Genomic DNA, 24,871 nt, shown 5'->3' with positions numbered 1-24,871 from the left:
AGTGTTGGTGTAGGCTCTCAACCTCTACTTGCTTGGAGAGGGAGCTCTTGCACTTTGCATAGCACACAATGAGAGTGATTGTGAGTGTGTGTGGGTGAGCATACCCCTCAAGCAAGCCCCTAGCTAGCTTGGGTCTACCCCCCCTTGTAGCTCATGCTTGAAGCTCATTGGACCCTCCCAGGCCTAGCCAATCATGAGCATGAGGCATTATAAGCAGTAGGGGTAGCCTTGAGACAAGTGTCCCCCTTTCCTTTTTGAGAGAGAGGGCTAGATAAATGCTAAAACAATTAGATAATTCATGTAATTTATCATTGGACCCCTTTGAAGCTTAGCCAATAGACTTCAAGCAACACATGAAGGTAACATGGGTAGGGGCCTGACATGTGTCCTTGCTGCCTCTTCAAGTTGGGGCTTCCCTTGTGTGTGTGAGTGGGTGTTCTCTCTCTAGCCCCTAGGAAAAGGGCTCGCCCCCCCTCTTGTAGGAATGCTTTTGACTTTAGGTGATCAAGCACCTTACTCACCAAGCATGACAAAGCACTTGAACTAGGGGGTGTTCCCACAAGCATCTCAGGCAAGCTTCTCAAGGCACCTCAAGTACCTTAATCATGCAGCAAGTCAAGCACCTCAAGCATGGAGCCAGTCAAGCACCTCAAGCATCTTAATCAAGCACCTCAAGCATGACAAGCACCTCAAGCAGGACAAGCACCTCGAGCTTGGGCCGGGTTCCCACCTCAAGCTCAGCCCTAGCTTACCTAAGGTCAAAGGACTTTTACACACATTTATTGGAGGTCTTCAATGAAGCTAACCCTAAGGTCTTATGCTCCATTGTTTAGCCTTGCTCTTTGATAGACCATATCCCTTTTGGGGCCCTTTACCATTGGCCCCGTGTTGAGATAGATCTATAAGCACATATCTATATCTTAACACTTGTTCCCGTTTATTCTCCCACATTAAGTGATCAATTTAATATGAGAAAATCGTTTGGGTTGGTTAGATATTAGATTTTATGACATTACCTCTCTCTTGAAATCATAGTCGTCCTCGACTATGAGGTAGAAGAGATAAAGTCTTAGTCATTAGTCAATCGTACTTAGCGGGTAAAGGATCCCTTTTTACCCTACGACATCTTTCCAAGATGGATGACTAATCCATTTGGTACTTGGGAGACATAGCTGCCGCAAGCATGTCTGCTCTTTAGTCCATTTCATTCTCCCAAAGTAGAGTGACAAATTCTACTTGGTGTTTGAGAGACGTCGTCATCACAAACATGATTCTAAGCATGCATACTAGTTAAATTTGTGCACAATTAAAAAGAGGACTAGTCATATAAGACAAAAACATGAGTCATTTAAAAGAAATTTGTACATTTGCTTACTCTAATGTAGCATTGTAAGCATTGACAAGGTTCATACTATCCTTAAGTTGTACTCCTTGCATCCATTTAGCATCTTCAAAAGGATAATTTTTGAACTTAATAAGATACCCTCGGATTATCTTACCATGTCGTAGTACCTTGTCTTCATGCCGAAGGACAGCTTCGGGTTGTAGCACCTCTTCTTGGTCTTCGACTTCGGGAGGGTCTTCAATAATTGGTTCAATTGGTGGCTCTCCTTTGTAGGGCTTAAGTAAGCTTACATGAAAGGCATTGTGTATAAGCCAATGGTTGGGCAACTTGAGTTCATAAGCCGTCTCATTGATAGGCTTCAAGATTTGGAAAGGACCATAGTATCTTTTTGCTAGTTTAGCATAATACTTTTGATGGCCCGTAGGATTTTTGCCCGTCGTTTGCCTTAATCGAGCCTTAGGAAACTTGAGTAAGACCCAATCATTTTCTTTGAACATTAAGGCTCTTCTGTGCTTATCAGCAGCAACTTTTTGCCTTTGTTGAGAGATGGCTATAGCCTCCCCAATCTTTTGAAAAGATTGTTGTAGGTCACGGCTATACTCATCGGCGGCAAAGATCTTCCCATGTACTTTCAATAGCAAGGGACTTTTAGGTCTTCCCTCTATGATCTCGAAAGGTGCTTTCCCCGTAGAAGTATGTACAGTATTATTGTAGGCATACTCTACTAGCGGTAAATACTTTTCCCATTGTGAGCGTTGATCTACTTTGGTAACATAAGTTTTGAGTAGATCGAGTATCGTAAGATTGGCTATCTCACTTTGGCCATCCGTTTGTGGGTGATAGGCCGAAGAGAAATTCAATCTTGTTCCTAGATTTTCAAAGAGACCTTTCCAGAAATTACTGGTCATTCTAGGATCTCTATCTGACACGATGGATGCGGGTAATCCATGGTGCTTGAAAATCTGAGATATGAAGAGAGTTGCCATTTGGTGTGCCTTAATAGTCTTTTTGACAGGAATGAAATGTGCTTGCTTGCTAAACCAGTCGACTATTGTCCATATTCCTGTATTCCCATGGATAGCTAGACTTGGGCAATCCAAAGATGAAATCCATGGATATACTCTCCCATGGTGAATTTGGAATAGGCAATGGCTGGAGTAATCCAGGTTGCTTCCCTCTATCATACTTGGTCTTTTGGCATACTACACATTTTGAAACACACTCTTGTATGTCCACTTTCATGGTAGGCCAATAGAAATACGTCTCTACTCCTCGGAGAGTAGGTTGAATACCTCTATGCCCTGCATATGGAGGAGCATGGGATTCATACATAACCTTCTCACGAAGGGAATGAGTAACACATAGCCTATTGCCATGGAGAAGATAACCATCCTGCAAGGTGAATGGTTCCTCTTTCTTCGCCAAAGCAAGGGTTGACATTATGTCTCTAAAGTCAGGGTCAGTAGCATACTCATCTATCATAGAGGATAGATCATTGTGAGTAGCTATAGACACCGCATTAACTTTTGGTCGTCGTGAAAGTGCATCGGCAACTTGATTGTGCTTACCAGCTATGTGAGCAATATGGAAATTAAATTGCGAAAGAAAATTTGCCCACCTCATTTGTTTGTCGGAAAGCTTGGTTTGCGTCATGAAATACTTGAGACTTTGGTGGTCGGTTCGTAGGATAAATGGAGTCCCCAATAGGTAGTGCTTCCATGTGTCTAGGGCATGTAGAACAGCTAAAAGATCTTTCTCATAAATGCCCAAGACTCGTTCATCACCATTGAGCCTTCGGCTCTCATATGCTATGGCATGCCCTTCTTGAAGCAAAACCGCTCCAAGGCAATCACCACAAGCATCACATTGGACCTCAAATGGCTTTGAGAGATCCGGAAGCACAAGGACTGGTTGGGAAGTAAGCTTCTCTTTGAGTTTTTCAAAAGCATTTTGCTCCTTAGCAGTCCATACAAACTTAACGTTCTTCTTAGTTAAGTCGTGTAGTGGTCCTGCTACTTGAGAGAATTTTGCTATGAAGCATCTATAGTATGCACACATACCAATAAAGCTTCTTAGCTCATGTAGATTTGTTGGGTTAGGCCATGCTTTTATTACCTCTAACTTTGATGGATCCATTTGGATACCATCTTTAGAGATAATATGACATAAGTATTGAATCTCTTGAAGGAAGAATTCGCTTTTCTTTTGGTTGAGATAAAGCTTGTTCTCCCTCAATGCTTGAAAAATCACTTCGAAATGCTGCTTATGTTCCTCCAAAGACTTGGAGTAGATGATGATATCATCAAAGAACACTCCAATGAATTTTCGATATGGTCTAAAAATTTTCTCCATCAAACGATTGAACGTAGTTGGTGCATTAGTCAAGCCAAAAGGCATGACTAGATATTCATAAAGACCAAACGTTGTGCGAAACGCGGTCTTTAAGATATCTTTAGCCACTATCCTTATTTGATGATAGCCACTCTTAAGGTCAATCCTACTGAAGTAGGTAGAGCCTTGTAGCTTATCAAACAGATCTTCTACCCGAGGTACGGGAAATCTATTTTTGATAGTGATATGGTTTAGTGCTCGATAGTCCACACACATACGGTATGTACCATCTTTCTTTTGCACTAAAAGGACTGGAGAACAAAAGGGAGAGGAACTAGGCCTCACCATCCCTTTGTCTACCAGCTCTTGTACTTGCCTCATGATCTCCTCTTGTTGAGCTTGTGAGACTCGATAAGGAGGCTTGTTAGGTGGTGAGCTTCCAGGAAGGAGCTCAATACGATGGTCATCATCCCCTCGTTTTGGAGGTAATTCCATAGGGATATCATCGATGAACACATCTTGGAATCCTTTTAGAAAATTAGACAAGTCTAACTCTTCTTGATTCCTATCATTTACATTTGATGAAACATTAGTATCTTTTGGAGATTCTTTGACAAAAATCATGTACGCAGAAACTGAGCTCTTCATTGACTTATCAAAAGAAAGAGGATTTACAAGTGGAATAGTGCGACCACGCTCACTAGCATCTATATACATGTTCTTTCCCCTGTAAGTGAAGTAAATTCTCCTTTCAAGGAACTTCATGTTGGCAGCCATGCGATCAAACCATGGTGCCCCTAGGATAACATCCTGATGTTGGAGAGGAGAGATGAAGAAGTCTTCTTTGTCGACATAGCTTTGGACATGAAGCCTCAACTTCCCAATCAAGGGAGTAACGGAGGCTTGTTGTCCCTTGAAAGCTGCATCAGCTGTTACTATATCTCCCATCTCAAAAGCTTGAATGCCCAACTTGGTGGCCAACTCTATTGATATGAAGTTAAGAGTAGAGCCAGGGTCAAACAACATGAAGGCATCATGCTCTCTTACCTTTCCCCAAGCATAGGAGAGTGATGATCCTTTGCAATGAGCATCCTCTTTTGGAGCTTCGATGGTGGAAGCTCTAGGAGTCTCATTGCGAGTATTCTTCTTGGGGCAAGAACGATAGCCATGTCCTTGCTCTTCACACTTGAAACACTTATGGTCCTTGCGAAAAGCTTCAAGCTCTTCAGGAGAGAGTTTGTTTTTACCTTTGTAAACTCCCTTCTCCTTGGACCGATTGTTGTTGTTGTTGTTGTTGTTGGAAGTGCCTTGGGAATTATTTTGAGCATTGGATTTCCCCTTTGCATCATTTTTATCTTTGTTTTCCATGGGCTTGACATTATGTCTAGCCCCTTGATGGAAATTGATGCGTGAAGCAACCATGGTGTGGTGGATTACTTTGGTAATAGTACCGGGCCATTGAGAGTTGATGTATTCGGCCATCTCTTCAGGTAATCCCGCACAGAATTGTTGTCTTTGCTCAGCAAAGTCTATCTTTTGAAAGACAGTAGCTTTGAGATGTAAATTCCAAAACTTGTCTACATACTTGTTGATAGACTCATGAGAGAGAAGCTTCAAGCCGCCATTCGGTAAGAACGTTATCTTTAGTATCGCTTGGCAGAAATTGCTTCATGATGGAAACTCGTAGAGTTTTCCATGTCTTTGGGGCTTCTCCATTGCCACGAAGGCTAGCCCACCATTGACGAACTGATTTTTGGAAGTTCATAGCTACATGACGTAGCTTGGAGGACTCTGTGAAGCCCTCGTCCCCAAAGGCCGCGTCAAATTGCTGGATGAAGGCCAATACTTTGTCGGTAGCACCAAAGGTGCCATCATAGGTGAGAAAAGAGATACTCTTTCCTCCCTCCTTGAACTTCTTTAGCTTTTGTGACCTTCGCCATGCAGGAAATGATTTGCGATGTCCTCCCCTCTTGTATTCTCTAGGAGAATAGCCATAACTTTCATCGGAAGAGGAGGAAGGTGAAGAAGAAGGAGAAGAGGGTGACCTCTTCCTAGCCCTTTTCTTCCTTTGTTTCCTCTCTTGCCTTTCAGAGTGATGAGGAGAAGGACTATGGGTTGCTCTTTTCCTCTTGGGAGGAGTAGGCGATCGTCTAGACCGCCTTCTTCGTGGAGCCACATCTTCAGAAGAACTTAGACTTTCATTGCTTTCTTTCTCTTTGGATTCCTCCTCTCGAATGGGAGAGAGTCTTCTTTTGGGGGTCTCTTCAAGAGGCCTCCTAAGCTCTCTCTCCTCTTGGAGAGGAAGTGAAATTCCATAGGCACGAAGTTGTTGAGTAACTTCGGCTTGCAAGGTAGGGTTGCCCATAGCTTGTTGCAACCTAGTCACAAGATAATTCACAAACATGGGAGCATCATCATTAGCACCTTCATGTGCAAAATCAAAGCTATCAATGTTCATTCTACTCTCTTGATTATTGTCACCCATGTTAACAAAATTTTATGTATGTACTTAGTGTATGCTTTGGCAATTCAAAACCTTAGTTGCCACTCCTCTTAGCCTTTGAAAATTGGCTCTTAAGTATCTACACCCACGGCTCAAAGTGGTTAATTATAGAGAGTAGAGGAGTAGGTCTAACATAGCAGAGTTTCCAAGGGCTAGCTCCTTTCGGACTTCTTATGGCTCAATAATGGTAAAGCCGTAGGCAAGTCTAAAAAGACTCCATTATTAAGTCCAAAGCTCCCGAGGTGTGCACCATCCCCCACATAGTGGGCTTAACAAAACCGATAATAGATCCCAGTTCCACTTACCCTATTATAATTAACAACATCAACCATTTATAGGCTACTTAAGGACCTCTCTTCTTAAGCAAGAAAAGAGAAACCAAATGCTCTGATACCAATGTAATGGAATTAGCCTATTCAACTTGAGAATAGCGGAAATTAATGAGAATACTTTCGAGAAATAACTTTGTGAGCATAGCGGGTAGGCATAATTGAAGATAGCAACATAATCATAGCAATTAGTTAACTTGGCATGAACAATACTTTTGCAAGAGAGAGAATTTAGAGAACATGACAACAGTTGAGGACCGGATTTATGTGGAGCCGGTCCCCCCTCCAATAGGCATTTGTATTATGATTTCTCCCATTAAGAGAGACTTGTTACAATACATTCTTTGTGTTCCTTGTGACCTAGGTGATGCAATGAAGATGGAAAGCTTCATGCATCACAATCATAGCATAACATGAACTTGAAGAAAGCTTTAATTGTCCCAAGCCTCAGTCCCAAGACCTCAAACACCTTCGAAGGTGGAGAGAGCTAGCAGGGAATGAGGGTAGGGAAGAGGAAGAAGAAACATTTCATAGGAGAAAGAACTAGTTCCTCACTTATCATACTCTTGTTGCTAGCATACATAATAGCATAGTAATGAAGAATAAGGAGATGAAAAGCTCAAGCATTGAAGCATGGCTCTTGGTTGGATTTGCACTCCATAGCCAAGAGTGTTGGTGTAGGCTCTCAACCTCTACTTGCTTGGAGAGGGAGCTCTTGCACTTTGCATAGGACACAATGAGAGTGATTGTGAGTGTGTGTGGGTGAGTATACCCCTCAAGCAAGCCCCTAGCTAGCTTGGGTCGACCCCCCCTTGTAGCTCATGCTTGAAGCTCATTGGACCCTCCCAAGCCTAGCCAATCATGAGCATCAGGCATTATAAGCAGTAGGGGTAGCCTTGAGACAAGTGTCCCCCTTTCCTTTTTGAGAGAGAGGGCTAGATAAATGCTAAAACAATTAGATAATTCATGTAATTTATCATTGGACCCCTTTGAAGCTTAGCCAATAGACTTCAAGCAACACATGAAGGTAACATGGGTAGGGGCCTGACATGTGTCCTTGCTGCCTCTTCAAGTTGGGGCTTCCCTTGTGTGTGTGAGTGGGTGTTCTCTCTCTAGCCCCTAGGAAAAGGGCTCGCCCCCCCTCTTGTAGGAATTCTTTTGACTTTAGGTGATCAAGCACCTTACTCACCAAGCATGACAAAGCACTTGAACTATGGGGTGTTCCCACAAGCATCTCAGGCAAGCTTCTCAAGGCACCTCAAGTACCTTAATCATGCAGCAAGTCAAGCACCTCAAGCATGGAGCCAGTCAAGCACCTCAAGCATCTTAATCAAGCACCTCAAGCACGACAAGCACCTCGAGCTTGGGCTGGGTTCCCACCTCAAGCTCAGCCCTAGCTTACCTAAGGTCAAAGGACTTTTACACACATTTATTGGAGGTCTTCAATGAAGCTAACCCTAAGGTCTTATGCTCCATTGGTTAGCCTTGCTCTTTGATAGACCATCTCCCTTTTGGGCCCCTTTACCATTGGCCCCATGTTGAGATAGATCTATAAGCACATATCTATATCTTAACACTTGTTCCCGTTTATTCTCCCACATTAAGTGATTAATTTAATATGAGAAAATCATTTGGGTTGGTTAGATATTATATTTTATGACACTCTCTCTCTCTCTCTCTCATGTTCTCTTTAATTGACTTATAATGTGAACAAGATAAAGACTCGTTGCTAGAGTAGACTTTAACTTATCTCCTACAAAAAATTCAAATATTTTACTCTATACTAAAATTCTTGTGGATCATAAACATAGACTTTGTGATGATCTTTCTTATAAATACTACATATATGACATTGCAATATCAATATATTGATATTGATATGGTTAGTTGTTTTTAATCAAATCCATGTTGTATCACGATGGCCTTTAATTGTGTTACAAACATGTAGAACACATTTTTTTACTATGCACTTTATCCATGTCAAAAGCTATATACCTTAGTATGTGCAAAAGGTTACATCTAATTTTGCTACCCACAAAAAGCTCTAACTTTGTAAAGAAAGCTCTAAATGAAAAGCTCATATATTTAATATCCCCAATTCGACAGTATCAAACATCTTCTAAATAGCAGTAAAGTTGAGGGAAATCAAAGCAAAACTCTATTCTATTACTCAATACAACTATAATAATTTTGATCAAAGCTTAATTTCTCAACAAGAAACCACCAAAGCACATAGGGAAATTGAAAAAGTATAACAATACAAAAAGTTATGGCAAGGTACACAAAAAATCCATGAATAGAATAGTATAAAAATTTGTTGTAGCGGTACATTTTCCAAGATCATGGCTTCAAGCCCTTCAGGCCCAAGCACGTTTTTCCTTTTACTACAAATAGCTCCGACAGGGTGCAATCTCTTGGAGATTTCACTATTGAAGTAGCAGCCTCCATGTGTTCCACATCGTCCTTGTTACCTCCATCATCATCTTCTTCCTTGCTCTCATCATTGCCATTGGCTATCACTGTATCAAGATTTTTTCTTCCTCTGCACCCTCTATCCCACCATCATCAACCACCAGCTTGGTGCCACTCTCTTTTCTCATAGCATAGCGACACAAGCAAACTGTATCTCAACTTACAAAAGCGCGGTGGGAATACTATAGGTAATGTTGTTAGGGGCTTCCTCATCACATCATTTATGATCTCTCTCTCTCTCTCTCTTTTCAATGTCACACTCTCTTATGAAAACTTTGATCAAAATAAAGTAGTTTAATTTTTACTCGAATTGAAATTTACCCCGTTTTTTAGTTTTCTTTTCAAGTAATAAAAATAAATACATGCACGAGAAAGGAATTCACTCGTGCATGAAAGGAGATTAGAGCCAATTTGTGTGCACCGTCTTCTTCGTGTCTAGCTCTATGTGCATTTTGTGTGTGTAGCTATTTTGTGTATTATCGCATGTATATGGGGGTATATGTTACGAACCCTATGGTGGCAATTCGGATCACTTGTTGAGTTGAGCTTACTTGTAATTCCGGAACATTGTTCTTTACACCAAACAAATTGTTACACAAGAGGAAAAATATTATGCACGCTCTTATGTGAGGCCGATGAAGGTGGAAACTAGATATTTTCCTTGCTAAAAGAGTCACATACAACCTTCAAACCAGCTGCATCCATTCGCCAGACTCGATCGCAGACACGACCAACAAAATCCGCAATTTCACGGTTGGATTGCATAGCATCTATGCGGGTTGTATCCCCCAAGGGCAACGTTTGTGCAAGCCTTTGTCTTTGACTAGAGGGAGGGAACCATCTAACAAGAGTTGCCCTTTGCAAGTTGCTTAGCAAAACTTTCCTCCTCTCAACTTTTTCTAGCACAAGGCGAGCAATTTCAGCAGCGTCCGCCGGCCATGAGGAGGTTGCCATCCTTGCGAGCAGGTCTGCGTTGTTGGCCAATTGCAAAATGAATATTTGCGGCGTGTCGGAAAATCGGAGGAGGCATTTGGCTAACACATACCACTCCCGTGGGAGCGCGGTCGCTTCTGTACTCACACTGCTTGAGAAAGACTCCATCGTCTTCAAAAGAATGGTATTGAAAGCTTGTGCAACAGCTGGTGCACATGGAGGGCAACGTAGAGATTTCTGACACCAATCGCTAAAGAAGTCCTCAAGCGATGTGGTGGAAACCATCTTGCGGACCAAGGCAGCCAGCACAGCTCCGTCAAGGGATGAGTCGAGGCGCTCTGTGACATCGGGCGAGGGCTTCATGGTGAGGCTGAAGAGGGTGGCACGTATGGCGGCTTCTTCGTCGCATGACCAGGGAGACGATGCCAAGAATGCCATACATGCATCCCAGCATTCTTGGAAGCGGAGATGATCGGCGATAGGCAGAAATCCCAACACTTCGCTGGCCGAGGTCATGAGCGAGGGCCAGATTGAGGGCTGGAAGGCCAGGAGGTAGAGGCATCGCAGATACCTCACAGGGGGCGTTCCAGGGGTGCAATTCAGACCGAAGACGTGTTGCTGCTGAGGGCAGGAGCTGGATTGATCGACCGAAAGCTCTTCTGAAAGCAGGGACGTGGCGAGATAGGGAACCCTTAAAAGCCAGGAGAGCGGCAGGGCCTCCGTGAGAACAGAAAAAGAGGCGGAGAAGAACAGAATGCAGATGACGGGGCCCCCATCCGCCACCGCCGCCGCTGCTGCTGCCTTTGCTGCTGCTTGCCACGTCTGCACCATCTCGTGACATCCAAACAGTTTGGGCTTCCGTGACGCACCCTTTTATTAACCTTTGAAATAAGTGCCGGAAGATGAACAGAACTAGGCCTATGGCGATCGCTCATCTTGGAAGTTTTGCTACAATTTTGTCCGTATTTACAACTAGTAGGACCAGGTCCACGTGATTTTGGCACCGCATTGATATATAGGAAAACAATACATCTCCACTTTGTCGTGTTTAAGTTATAGTATCTCAAGTGAATAGCCCAATGTGATCCCAATATTTATTTTGGATTTAGGTATTGATTTTACTTATTTGTCAAAGTTTGGGTAGCGGCAATTTTCTAAGGTAACCATATAAGTACACCTAGCCCCTCATCAATTCATCGCCATGGTTGGTTGGTTCAGCAATATCTCTCTCTCTCTTTCTTTGTCTCGTGTATTCTCCCCGTTGCTCTACACTTTTACATCGTTGACTTTGGCATGGTATCAGAGCCCTATGCTACTTGATCGTGGAAGGAGAAGTGGCATGGCAAAGCAAAAGAGGGGAAAAACAAAGGAGGACTCGAATGAGCTAATCACTTATAATTACAACTACTCCAGGTTGGTCAGTTAGAGTTAGTTCATCTTAAATCGTGACTTCAGCCATCATATTAGAAAAAATTGAAATGAAATGCAAAGACTGAACCTCAAATATAGACTGGAACTGGAATATATTGAGATTAGTGTGAACAAAGTAAGTATGCTTTGGGCTTAATGATTAGAGTTACAAAAGTATAAAAGCATAAAGAGCTCCAAGACACTAAAAAGTGATAGTGAGATGTCAAGTACAATTAATCGTCTCGCAAAATGGAGTAGTGGTCCTAATTATAACCTTAAACTGAGGTTTTGACCGATTGTCCACAATATCAATTACCTTAGTAACTAGCCACGATAATTATCAGTCCAACCGTCAATCTCAACTTTCATCTATAGGTTGTGCCCACCGGCTACATCCTTCCCTCTTTTCTTTGATTTTTGGAATGTTTCCAAAATTTCAGCAGTCAAGTAGTGTTATTCCAACGGACCGTCTTTCGTTTATCTGGAGCCTTCTTCCTTGGAGGCCGGTACAAAACTCTTGGTGGTGCACTCAAACCCCCTTGAGCGTTGAATCCAACATTCTCCCTCTGAATTCAGCGGTAGAGAGATTCTTGCTCCAGTTGGTCCTTTCCCATAATCTTCATTTCTACCTCGTAAAGAGTTAGGGCATTCTAGATTTTTGTATCAGGGTCATATAGTGTCCTTCTGCCTCTTGTTCCACCATAGCTCGTTGCCTGATCTCATCTAAACGCAGTAATTTATCCAATCTCTGTTTCACATTCTTGTTGAAATCCATTCCATGTTCTATTGCTAGCCTAAGGCTCAGAATTACAAACTCCATCAAAACTATTGCCTCTGTACCATATACCATTCTGAATGGTGTCATTCCAATAGTGACTTTGTAGGCAGTCCTATGAGTCCATAATGTTGTCTGGAGTTTTGCATCCCATTGGTGTGGCTCTTTTTGGACTATTCTAATCAAAATTGTCTTTATTGTCTTGTTACTGCTCTCTATTTGGCCATTGCACCTTGGATAGCATGGTGTGGATTTTCACTGCTTCACTGAAATAACTCAATGAGTATCTAAATTCTTTCATTTATAACGTGTGTACCCTGGTCTAAGACAATCTTGATACGACATTCATATCTGCAAATGATATTTTCAAACAAGAATAATGTTGTTGATCTAGTAGTGCCTTGCATTCAATCCACTTGCTCACATAGCAAGTAGCCATTATGAAGTACCTATTTTTCCTATGATTAATCTTCTTGAATGGACCCATGAAGTCCAATCTCCACTTCATGAATACTCCTAGTGGTTGTACTAAAGTTAGAGGTGTCATGTCAGTTGTTGTTGGTCTTTCTATCCTTTGACACATGTCGCAGGTTTTGCAAAATGCTCTGACATCTACCATCATAGTCTGCCACCCGAGGCCTACTTAACATCCGCCGTCATAGTCTGCCACCTGAGGCCTACTTGTAGGATTTTCTTCTAAGTGATGTCATGAAATGCCCACCTACATCCGCACTATAAGCCTCTATGATTACTTGCATACTCCCTTGCATAAGCACATATCTCCGAAGTACATCATCAATACCCAATCTTTAGAGAGTTCTAATTCCAATGATGGTAAACTTCAGACCCTTTATTATCAGTGTATTTTTGTTTTCCTGGGACCAATCCTATAGAAATACTCCTAGCTAAAGAAAGTCATACAAGTCTCATTCCGGATCTGGTCCTTCTATAGCTAATTTCTAAAAAATACTTAGCATCTACTATCTCTCAATGATGTTTCTGAGCTGCCCTCTGTGCTCCTTGAGAAAAATTCTAAATTTGAATTTCATCAAAAAAATCATCCACCTAGTGTCTGATGATCCACGTAAAAGGGGAGGCAATGTGTGTGCTAGTCTCCACATTTGTTTCTTAAGTGTGGAGACATTCTCCCATGTAGAACCTTTTTCAAGTCTATCTAGCCATTATTTTCTACAAATATCCGTGCTAATTTTTTTGTCTTAACCGTAGTCTTAGTGGGAATGAATCGATCCATCTTTGTTAGACGGTCTAGAATTACCCATATGGCATCATGTCCACGATTTGTAGTAGGTAGTCCTACTACAAAGTCCATAGAGATACTCTCCCACTTAGCTTGTGGAATCTCTAAAGGATGTAAAAGGACACCTACCTTGAGGCGCTCTGCCTTATTAACTTGGCCATGTTGGCAGCTTTGTACGCACTCTTGAACAGCATGATGTAAGCATGGCCAACAAAATTGCCGTCGAACTAAGACATATGTTTTATGAATACCTGGATGACCAGCACTTGGACTATCATGCACTCAAATAAGATTTGGTGCCTAGTGTCTGAGTCCTTTGGCACACATACTCTACTCTTGTGGAGTAAGTAGCCATCATCAATGAAAAAATTCTTCCATCGCTTAAGCTCTTCCTGAGTAGGGGTGGAGCTCTGTGTGTTGGAGTTTTTATCTGCGCGAGAGACATGTGAGTGTGAGGGGTCCCTATTTAAAACTGCACTCCACACTTTAGCATATGATTGATCTTGTGCACACTTTCCACGTAATGACTCCAAAATTCCACTCTTTATTTTTGTGAAAGCAAGTGAATTAATATGAGGCATCCAACTTAGTGCATCCGCTACTACATTATATTGCCCCTCGCGATATAGTAACTTACAATCATAATCTTAAAGGACTTTTGCCCATCTAACTTTACGGCCCTTCAAGTTTGTTTGAGCAGTAAACCATTTTATACTCTCATGGTAAAAAAACTACTTCAAACTCGGCACCATATAAATAGTGTCGCCACTCTCGTAAAGCGGGAATTATGGCATAGAGCTCTCTCTCATAGACAAAATAATTATGTTAAACTCTATCTAACTTTTTACTTTCAAAGGACATAGGTCTTCCCTCCTGGAGAAGTACCACACCAATTTCTTTATCACTAGCATCAGTCTCTACCACAAACGGCTTGAGTGGGTCAACGATTGCTAGGATGGTAGCAGTGGCTACAGCTACCTTGAGTTGTTCAAAACTACATTTTTGGGCTTCTTCCCAAGAAAAGGTCTTACCTTTTGCTTTAAGTTGATCCGTCATAGGAACAATGATTTTGGCATAATCACGGATAAAGTTGTCGATAAAATCCAGCCATGCCTAAGAATATTTGAAGCTCATCAACCGTGCTGGGATGTGGCCATCAAAGAATGCAACGACCTTGTCAGTGTCCATATTGATTCTAGAATAAGAGATCACATGACCAAGGTAATGTATCTCTGTTTTAAAGAAATAGCACTTGCTTTGCTTAGCATACAAAGCGTGAGTTTGTAGTTGTTCAAACACTAATCGTAAGTGTTCTATGTGTTCATCCTCAGTCTTACTGTAGATGATAATGTCATCAAGGAAAACCACAACAAATTTTCCAAGATAGGGACGTAAGACACTATCCATGAGTGTCATAAATGTAGTTGGAGCATTGGTTAGACCAAAAGGCATAACCAAAAATTCAAAATGCCCGAACCGTGTTCTAAAGGCAGTTTTAGAGATATCTTGCAAAAGGTTATGCACCTGGTGGTATCTTGAATGAAGATCTATCTTTGTATAGTACCTTGCTCCATGGAGTTGATCAAACAACTCATCCAGTTGAGGCAGAGGATACTTGTTCTTGATGTTTATAGCGTTTAATCCGTGATAATCTACACACATGCGCATAGTACCATCTTTCTTTTTTACCAATAGAATTGGTGATGACGAAGGTGAAGTGCTAGGTCTAATGAAACCACGGGCAAGGTAGTAATCCAACTGACTCTCAACCTCCTTGGCTTCTTTAGCACTCATACGATAAGGTGGTTAACTCACCGGTTTAGTGCCTACAGGACATCTATACCATGCTGCACATCACGTGTAGGACGTAAACCCGACGGTAAATCACTTGATAATACATCACTATACTCTGTGAGTAAGTGAAACATCTTTTTCCGTGTAAAAGGAGAAATTAAACTAGAGTTATGCTGGGATGGAGAATCCTGTAATTCCTATAATGTTTGTTTTACAACAGTTGCATGTTGCTCAATAGAATTATAATTGAAAGCACTTTGCTTTTTAGAATTGTTAACACTTTTTTTATCATTAGAATTCATTGCACTTTGTATACCATTACTAAAATTCATAGCACTTTGCTCTTGAGAATTCACAAGATTTGGAGACAAGCAGTAACACAAAACAACTTCATCTATCAAATTATCTTTCTGTAAAATAGAAAGCTTGGTTGTACATATAAGAGTTGAAGATGGTGTATTTTTCTCACCTAGAAAAATCACATGTTTACCATTGGCCATAAAGGATAAGGAGTTGTGTTCATAACTAGTGTGCAATGTGTTTCCTAAACCATGCAGCCACTCTCATCCTAAAACTACATCAGCACGGTCCATGGTCATAACTTGAAAGTCAAGGTTCATCGTATGATCTTGAAAAATAAGCTCAACACCTTGAACTACCGTGTCCCATACTTTTTTATCATTCCCAAACATTTGCTCTACCACATACTTGTGGGAGCAGGGAGTCTGTGTAAGCTTCAATTGCTTGACTAGCTTATAATACAAGAAGTTATGAGTTTCGCCATCATCCACTAAAATAAAAATATGTTGTCCGTTAATAGTGCCATGCATGTGAATCAATTCATGGAGGCCAAAGGTGGGTTGCCACATCGGAGCAGACACACAACACTTGTGCTTTTCCTCCATATGAAGAACCTCTACAACACAATATTTAGGAGATGAATCTAATGTGAGGTGTTGTACCGTGTGCATGGCCTTTTCTTTGCCTTGCAAAAGAGTACAATCATTCTTGTTATGTTGGTCCGAAACGCATTTGAAACAAAAATTGTGATTCTTTGCACGCTCGAAATTAGCAGTGTTGAGAGACCCACGTGGAGTATCTCGTGATTTTTTAGGCCTCTTAGCCTCTTGTGGGTGTGGAGAGGTAGATTGTCTCTTATTACTCTTGGAACGTCTGGGAGATCTACCTCGCCATTGGCTCTTAGAAAAAGTATTCTTAGAGCAAGGAACAATTCCCTTTCTCTCTTGGTCATCATCATATCGTTGGGCATGATCGATGGCTTCTTCCAAAGTTTTTGGATGTTGGGTCTTGACATGAAGACGATAGTCTTTGTCAAGACCCCTGTCATAAAATCTAATATCTAACTAACCCAAATGATTTTCTCATATTAAATTGATCACTTAATGTGGGAGAATAAACGGGAACAAGTGTTAAGATATAGGTATGTGCTTTTAGATCTATCTCAACACGGGGCCAATGTAAAGGGGCCCAAAAGGGAGATGGTCTATCAAAGAGCAAGGCTAACCAATGGAGCATAAGACCTTAGGGTTAGCTTCATTGAAGACCTCCAATAAATGTGTGTAAAAGTCCTTTTGACCTTAAGTAAGCTAGGGCTGAGCTTGAGGTGGGAACCCGGCCCAAGCTCGAGGTGCTTGTCCTGCTTGAGGTGCTTGTCATGCTTGAGGTTTTTTTCATGCTTGAGGTGCTTGATTAAGATGCTTGAGGTGCTTGACTGGCTCCATGCTTGAGGTGCTTGACTTGCTGCATGATTAAGGTACTTGAGGTGCCTTGAGAAGCTTGCCTGAGATGCTTGTGGGAACACCCCCTAGTTCAAGTGCTTTGTCATGCTTGATGAGTAAGGTGCTTGATCACCTAAAGTCAAAATCATTCCTACAAGAGGGGGGGCGAGCCCTTTTCCTAGGAGCTAGAGAGAGAACACCCACTCACACACACAAGGGAAGCCCCAACTTGAAGAGGCAGCAAGGACACATGTCAGGCCCCTACCCATGTTACCTTCATGTGTTGCTTGAAGCCTATTGGCTAAGCTTCAAAGGGGTCCAATGATAAATTACATGAATTATCTAATTGTTTTAGCATTTATCAAGTCCTCTCTCTCCAAGGGGAAAGGGGGACACTTGTCCCAAGGCTACCCATGTTGCTTGTAATGGCTCCTGCTTGTGATTGGCTAGGCCTGGAGGGGTCCAATGAGCTTCAGGCATGAGCTACAAGGGGGGGTCGACCCAAGCAAGCTAGGGGGGTGCCTAGGGGGTATACTCACCCACACACACTCACAATCACTCTCATTGTGTGCTATGCAAAGTGCAAGAGCTCCCTCTCCAAGCAAGTAGAGGTTGAGAGCTTACACCAACACTCTTGGCTATGGAGTGCAAATCCAACCAAGAGCCATGCTTCAATGCTTAAGCTTGCCATCTCCTTCTTCTTCATTACTATGCTATTATGTATGCTAGCAACAAGAGTATGATAAGTGAGGAACTAATTCTTTCTCTTACGAAATGTTTCTTCTTCCTCTTCCCTACCCTCATTCCCTGCTAGCTCTCTCCACCTTCGAAGGTGTTTGAGGTCTTGGGACTGAGGCTTGGGATAGTTAAAGCTTTCTTCAAGTTTATGTTATGTTTGTGGTGCATGAAGCCTTCCATCTTCATGGCATCACCTAGGTCACAAGGAACACAAAGACTGTATTGTAACAAGTCTCTCTTTATGGGAGAAATCATAATACAAATGCCTATTGGAGGGGGGACCGGCTCCACATAAATCCGGTCCTCAATTGTTGTCATGTTCTCTAAACTCTCTCTCTTGCAAAAGTATTGTCTATGCCAAGTTAACTAATTGCTATGATTATGTTGCTATCTTCAATTATGTCTACCCGCTATGCTCACAAAATCATTTCTTGAAAGTACTCTCATTAAATTCCGCTATTTTCAAATTGAATAGGCAAATTCCATTACATTGGTATCAGAGCATTTGGTTTCTCTTTTCTTGCTTAAGAAGAGAGGTCCTTAAGTAGCCTATAAATGGTTGATGTTGTTAATTATAATAGAGTAAGTGGAACTGGGATCTAATACCGGTTTTGCTAAGCCCACTATGTGGGGGATGGTGCACACCTCGGGAGCTTTGGACTTAATAATGGAGTCTTTTTAGACTTGCCTACGGCTTTACCATTATTGAGCCATAAGAAGTCCGAAAGGAGCTAGCCCTTGGCAACTCTGCTATGTTAGACCTACTCCTCTATTCTCTATAATTAACCACTTTGAGCCGTGGGTGTAGATACTTAAGAGCCGATTTTCAAAGGCTAAGAGGAGTGGCAACTAAGGTTTTGAATTGCCAAAGCATACACTAAGTACATACATAAAATTTTGTTATCATGGCTGACAATAATCAAGAGAGTAGAATGAACATTGATAGCTTTGATTTTGCACATGAAGGTGCTAATGATGATGCTCCCATGTTTGTGAATTATCTCGTGACTAGGTTGCAACAAGCTATGGGCAACCCTACCTTGCAAGCCGAAGTTACTCAACAACTTCGTGCCTATGGAATTTCCCTTCCTCTCCAAGAGGAGAGAGAGCTTAGGAGGCCTCTTGAAGAGACCCCCAAAAGAAGACTCTCTCCCATTCGAGAGGAGGAATCCAAAGAGAAAGAAAGCAATGAAAGTCTAAGTTCTTCTGAAGATGTGGCTCCACGAAGAAGGCGGTCTAGACGATCGCCTACTCCTCCCAAGAGGAAAAGAGCAACCCATAGTCCTTCTCCTCATCACTCTCAAAGGAAAGAGAGGAAACAAAGGAAGAAAAGGGCTAGGAAGAGGTCACCCTCTTCTCCTTCTTCTTCACCTTCCTTCTCTTCCGATGAAAGTTATGGCTATTCTCCTAGAGAATACAAGAGGGGAGGACATCGCAAATCATTTCCTGCATGGCGAAGGTCACAAAAACTAAAGAAGTTCAAGGAGGGAGGAAAGAGTATCTCTTTTCTCACCTACGATGGCACCTTTGGTGCTACCGACAAAGTGTTGGCCTTCATCCAGCAATTTGATGCGGTCTTTGGGGACGAGGGCTTCACAGAGTCCTCCAAGCTACGCCATGTAGCTATGCACTTCCAAAAATCAGCTCGTCAATGGTGGGCTAGCCTTCGTGGCAATGGAGAAGCCCCAAAAACATGGAAAACTCTACGAGTTTCCATCATGAAGCAATTTCTTCCAAGCGATACTAAAGATAAAGTTCTTACCGAATGGCGCGGCTTGAAGCTCCTCTCTCATGAGTCTATCAACAAATATGTAGATAAGTTTTGGGATTTACATCTCAAAGCTACTGTCTTTCAAAAGATAGACTTTGCCGAGCAAAGACAACAATTCTGTGCGGGATTACCTGAAGAGATGGCCGAATATATCAACTCTCAACGGCCCGGTACTATTACCGAAGTACTCCACCACACCATGGTTGCTTCACGCATCAATTTCCATCAAGGGGCTAGACGTAATGTCAAGCCCATGGAAAACAAAGATAAAAATGATGCAAAGGGGAAATCCAATGCTCAAAATAATTCCCAAGGCACTTCCAACAACAACAACAACAATCGGTCCAAGGAGAAGGGAGTTTACAAAGGTAAAAACAAACTCTCTCCTGAAGAGCTTGAAGCTTTTCGCAAGGAACATAAGTGTTTCAAGTGTGGGGATCAAGGACATGGCTATCGTTCTTGCCCCAAGAAGAATACTCGCAATGAGACTCCTAGGGCTTCCACCATCGAAGCTCCAAAAGAGGATGCTCATTGCAAAGGATCATCACTCTCCTATGCTTGGGGAAAGGTAAGAGAGCATGATGCCTTCATCTTGTTTGATCCTGGCTCTACTCTCAACTTCATATCAATAGAGTTGGCCACCAAGTTGGGCATTCAAGCTTTTGAGATGGGAGATATAGTAACAGCTGATGCAGCTTTCAAGGGACAACAAGCCTCCATTACTCCCTTGATTGGGAAGTTGAGGCTTCATGTCCAAAGCTATGTCGACAAAGAAGACTTCTTCATCTCTCCCCTCCAACATCAGGATGTTATCCTAGGGGCACCATGGTTTGATCGCATGGCTGCCAACATGAAGTTCCCTGAAAGGAGAATTTACTTCACCTACAGGGGAAAGAACATGTATATAGATGCTAGTGAGCGTGGTTGCACTATTCCACTTGTAAATCCTCTTTCTTTTGATAAATCAATGAAGAGCTCAGTTTCTGCGTACATGATTTATGTCAAAGAGTCTCTAAAAGCTAATAATGTTTCATCAAATGAAAATGATAGGAATCAAGAAGAGTTAGACTTGTCTACTTTTCTAAAAGGATTCCAAGATGTGTTCATCGATGATATCCCTATGGACCTACCTCCAAAACGAGGGGATGATGACCATCGTATTGAGCTCCTTCCAGGAAGCTCACCGCCTAACAAACCTCCTTATCGAGTCTCACAAGCTCAACAAGAGGAGATCATGAGGCAAGTACAAGAGCTAGTAGACAAAGGGATGGTGAGGCCTAGTTCCTCTCCCTTTTGTTCTCCAGTCCTTTTAGTGCAAAAGAAAGATGGTACATACCGTATGTGTGTGGACTATCGAGCACTAAACCATATCACTATCAAAAACAGATTTCCCGTACCTCGGGTAGAAGATCTGTTTGATAAGCTACAAGGCTCTACCTACTTCAGTAGGATTGACCTTAAGAGTGGCTATCATCAAATAAGGATAGTGGATGAGGATATCTTAAAGACCGCGTTTCGCACAACATTTGGTCTTTATGAATATCTAGTCATGCCTTTTGGCTTGACTAATGCACCAGCTACGTTCAATCGTTTGATGGAGAAAATTTTTAGACCATATCAAAAATTCACTGGAGTGTTCTTCGATGATATCATCATCTACTCCAAGTCTTTGGAGGAACATAAGCAACATCTCCAAGTGATTTTTCAAGCCTTGAGGGAGAACAAACTTTTTCTCAACCAAAAGAAAAGTGAATTCTTCCTTCAAGAGATTCAATATCTAGGCCATATTATCTCTCACGATGGTATTCTTATGGATCCATCAAAGTTAGAGGTAATAAAATCATGGCCTAACCCAAGGAATCTACATGAGCTAAGAAGCTTTATTGGTATGTGTGCATACTATAAAATTCTCTCAAGTAGCAGGACCACTACACGACTTAACCAAGAAGAACGTTAAGTTTGTATGGACTGCTAAGGAGCAAAATGTTTTTGAAAAACTCAAAGAGAAGCTTACTTCCCAACCAGTCCTCGTGCTTCCGGATCTCTCAAAGCCATTTGAGGTCCAATGTGATGCTTGTGGTGATTGCCTTGGAGCAGTTTTGCTTCAAGAAGGGCATGCCATAGCATATGAGAGCCGAAGGCTCAATGGTGATGAACGAGTCTTGGGCATTTATGAGAAAGAGCTTTTAGCTGTTCTACATGCCCTAGACACATGGAAGCACTACCTATTGGGGACTCCATTTATCCTACGAACCGACCACCAAAGTCTCAAGTATTTCATGACGCAAACCAAGCTTTCCGACAAACAAATGAGGTGGGCAAATTTTCTTTCGCAATTTAATTTCCATATTGCTCACATAGCTGGTAAGCACAATCAAGTTGCCGATGCACTTTCACGACGACCAAAAGTTAATGCGGTGTCTATAGCTACTCACAATGATCTATCCTCTATGATAGATGAGTATGCTACTGACCCTGACTTTAGAGACATAATGTCAGCCCTTGCTTTGGGGAAGAAAGAGGAACCATTCACCTTGCAGGATGGTTATCTTCTCCACGGAAATAGGCTATGTGTTACCCATTCCCTTCATGAGAAGGTTATGTATGAATCCCATGCTCCTCCATATGCAGGGCATAGAGGTATTCAACCTACTCTCCGAGGAGTAGAGATGTATTTCTATTGGCCTACCATGAAAGTGGACATACAAGAGTATGTTTCAAAATGTGTAGTATGCCAAAAGACCAAGTATGATAGAGGGAAGCAACCTGGATTACTCCAGCCATTGCCTATTCCAAGTCTATCCATGGGAATACAGGAATATGGACAATAGTCGACAGGTTTAGCAAGCAAGCACATTTTATTCCTGTCAAAAAGACTATTAAGGCACATCAAATGGCAACTCTCTTCATATCTCAGATTTTCAAACACCATGGATTACCCACATCCATCGTGTCAGATAGAGATCCTAGAATGACCAGTAATTTCTGGAAAGGTCTCTTTGAAAATCTAGGAACAAGATTGAATTTCTCTTCGGCCTATCACCCACAAACGGATGGCCAAAGTGAGATAGCCAATCTTACGATACTCGATCTACTCAAGACTTATGTTACCGAAGTAGATCAACGCTCACAATGGGAAAAGTATTTACCGCTAGTAGAGTATGCCTACAATAATACTGTACATACTTCTACGGGCAAAGCACCTTTCGAGATCATAGAAGGAAGACCTAAAAGTCCCTTGCTACTGAAAGTACATGGGAAGATCTTCGCCGCCGATGAGTATAGTCGTGACCTACAAGAATCTTTTCAAAAGATTAGGGAGGCTATAGCCATCTCTCAACAAAGGCAAAAAGCTGCTACTGATAAGCACAGAAGAGCCTTAATGTTCAAAGAAAATGATTGGGTCTTACTCAAGTTTCCTAAGGCTCGATTAAGGCAAACGACGGGCAAAAATCCTACGGGCCATCAAAAGTATTATGCTAAACTAGCAAAAAGATACTATGGTCCTTTCCAAATCTTGAAGCCTATCAATGAGACGGCTTATCAACTCAAGTTGCCCAACCATTGGCTTATACACAATGCCTTTCATGTAAGATTACTTAAGCCCTACAAAGGAGAGCCACCAATTGAACCAATTATTGAAGACCCTCCCGAAGTTGAAGACCAAGAAGAGGTGCTACAACCCGAAGCTATCCTTCGGCATGAAGACAAGGTACTACGACATGGTAAGATTATCCGACGGTATCTTATTAAGTTCAAAAATTATCCTTTTGAAGATGCTAAATGGATGCAAGGAGTACAACTTAAGGATAGTATGAACCTTGTCAATGCTTACAATGCTACATTAGAGTAAGCAAATGTACAAATTTATTTTAAATAACTCATGTTTTTGTCTTATATGACTAGTCCTCTTTTTAATTGTGCACAAATTTAACTAGTATGCATGCTTAGAATCATGTTTGTGATGACGACGTCTCTCAAACACCAAGTAGAATTTGTCACTCTACTTTGGGAGAATGAAATGGACTAAAGAGCAGACATGCTTGCGGCAGCTATGTCTCCCAAGCACCAAATGGATTAGTCATCCATCTTGGAAAGATGTCGTAGGGTAAAAAGGGATCCTTTACCCGCTAAGTACGATTGACTTATGACTAAGACTTTATCTCTTCTACCTCATAGTCGAGGACGACTATGATTTCAAGAGAGAGGTAATGTCATAAAATCTAATATCTAACTAACCCAAATGATTTTCTCATATTAAATTGATCACTTAATGTGGGAGAATAAACGGGAACAAGTGTTAAGATATAGGTATGTGCTTTTAGATCTATCTCAACACGGGGCCAATGTAAAGGGGCCCAAAAGGGAGATGGTCTATCAAAGAGCAAGGCTAACCAATGGAGCATAAGACCTTAGGGTTAGCTTCATTGAAGACCTCCAATAAATGTGTGTAAAAGTCCTTTTGACCTTAAGTAAGCTAGGGCTGAGCTTGAGGTGGGAACCCGGCCCAAGCTCGAGGTGCTTGTCCTGCTTGAGGTGCTTGTCATGCTTGAGGTTTTTTTCATGCTTGAGGTGCTTGATTAAGATGCTTGAGGTGCTTGACTGGCTCCATGCTTGAGGTGCTTGACTTGCTGCATGATTAAGGTACTTGAGGTGCCTTGAGAAGCTTGCCTGAGATGCTTGTGGGAACACCCCCTAGTTCAAGTGCTTTGTCATGCTTGATGAGTAAGGTGCTTGATCACCTAAAGTCAAAATCATTCCTACAAGAGGGGGGGCGAGCCCTTTTCCTAGGAGCTAGAGAGAGAACACCCACTCACACACACACAAGGGAAGCCCCAACTTGAAGAGGCAGCAAGGACACATGTCAGGCCCCTACCCATGTTACCTTCATGTGTTGCTTGAAGCCTATTGGCTAAGCTTCAAAGGGGTCCAATGATAAATTACATGAATTATCTAATTTTTTTAGCATTTATCAAGTCCTCTCTCTCAAAGGGGAAAGGGGGACACTTGTCCCAAGGCTACCCATGTTGCTTGTAATGGCTCCTGCTTGTGATTGGCTAGGCCTGGAGGGGTCCAATGAGCTTCAGGCATGAGCTACAAGGGGGGGTCGACCCAAGCAAGCTAGGGGGGTGCCTAGGGGGTATACTCACCCACACACACTCACAATCACTCTCATTGTGTGCTATGCAAAGTGCAAGAGCTCCCTCTCCAAGCAAGTAGAGGTTGAGAGCTTACACCAACACTCTTGGCTATGGAGTGCAAATCCAACCAAGAGCCATGCTTCAATGCTTAAGCTTGCCATCTCCTTCTTCTTCATTACTATGCTATTATGTTTGCTAGCAACAAGAGTATGATAAGTGAGGAACTAATTCTTTCTCTTACGAAATGTTTCTTCTTCCTCTTCCCTACCCTCATTCCCTGCTAGCTCTCTCCACCTTCGAAGGTGTTTGAGGTCTTGGGACTGAGGCTTGGG

General features: G+C 42.1%; 1 protein-coding gene across 1 annotated transcript; it reads right to left on the bottom strand.

The window, feature by feature from the left end:
• Nucleotides 1–8,833: 8,833 nt before the first annotated feature.
• Nucleotides 8,834–10,899, bottom strand: LOC147456822 (uncharacterized). Its single transcript, XM_086513463.1, has one exon. It carries the CDS (start codon nt 10,742–10,744, stop codon nt 9,629–9,631), a length of 1,116 nt encoding a protein of 371 aa, XP_086369589.1. The 5' UTR covers nt 10,745–10,899; the 3' UTR covers nt 8,834–9,628.
• Nucleotides 10,900–24,871: the final 13,972 nt, after the last annotated feature.

Source organism: Adiantum capillus-veneris, chromosome 5 (assembly GCF_014529385.1).
Source record: "Adiantum capillus-veneris isolate H3 chromosome 5, ASM1452938v2, whole genome shotgun sequence".
In the NCBI taxonomy this organism is placed as follows: domain Eukaryota; kingdom Viridiplantae; phylum Streptophyta; class Polypodiopsida; order Polypodiales; family Pteridaceae; genus Adiantum; species Adiantum capillus-veneris.
This window is presented reverse-complemented; position numbering and strand designations above follow the sequence as displayed.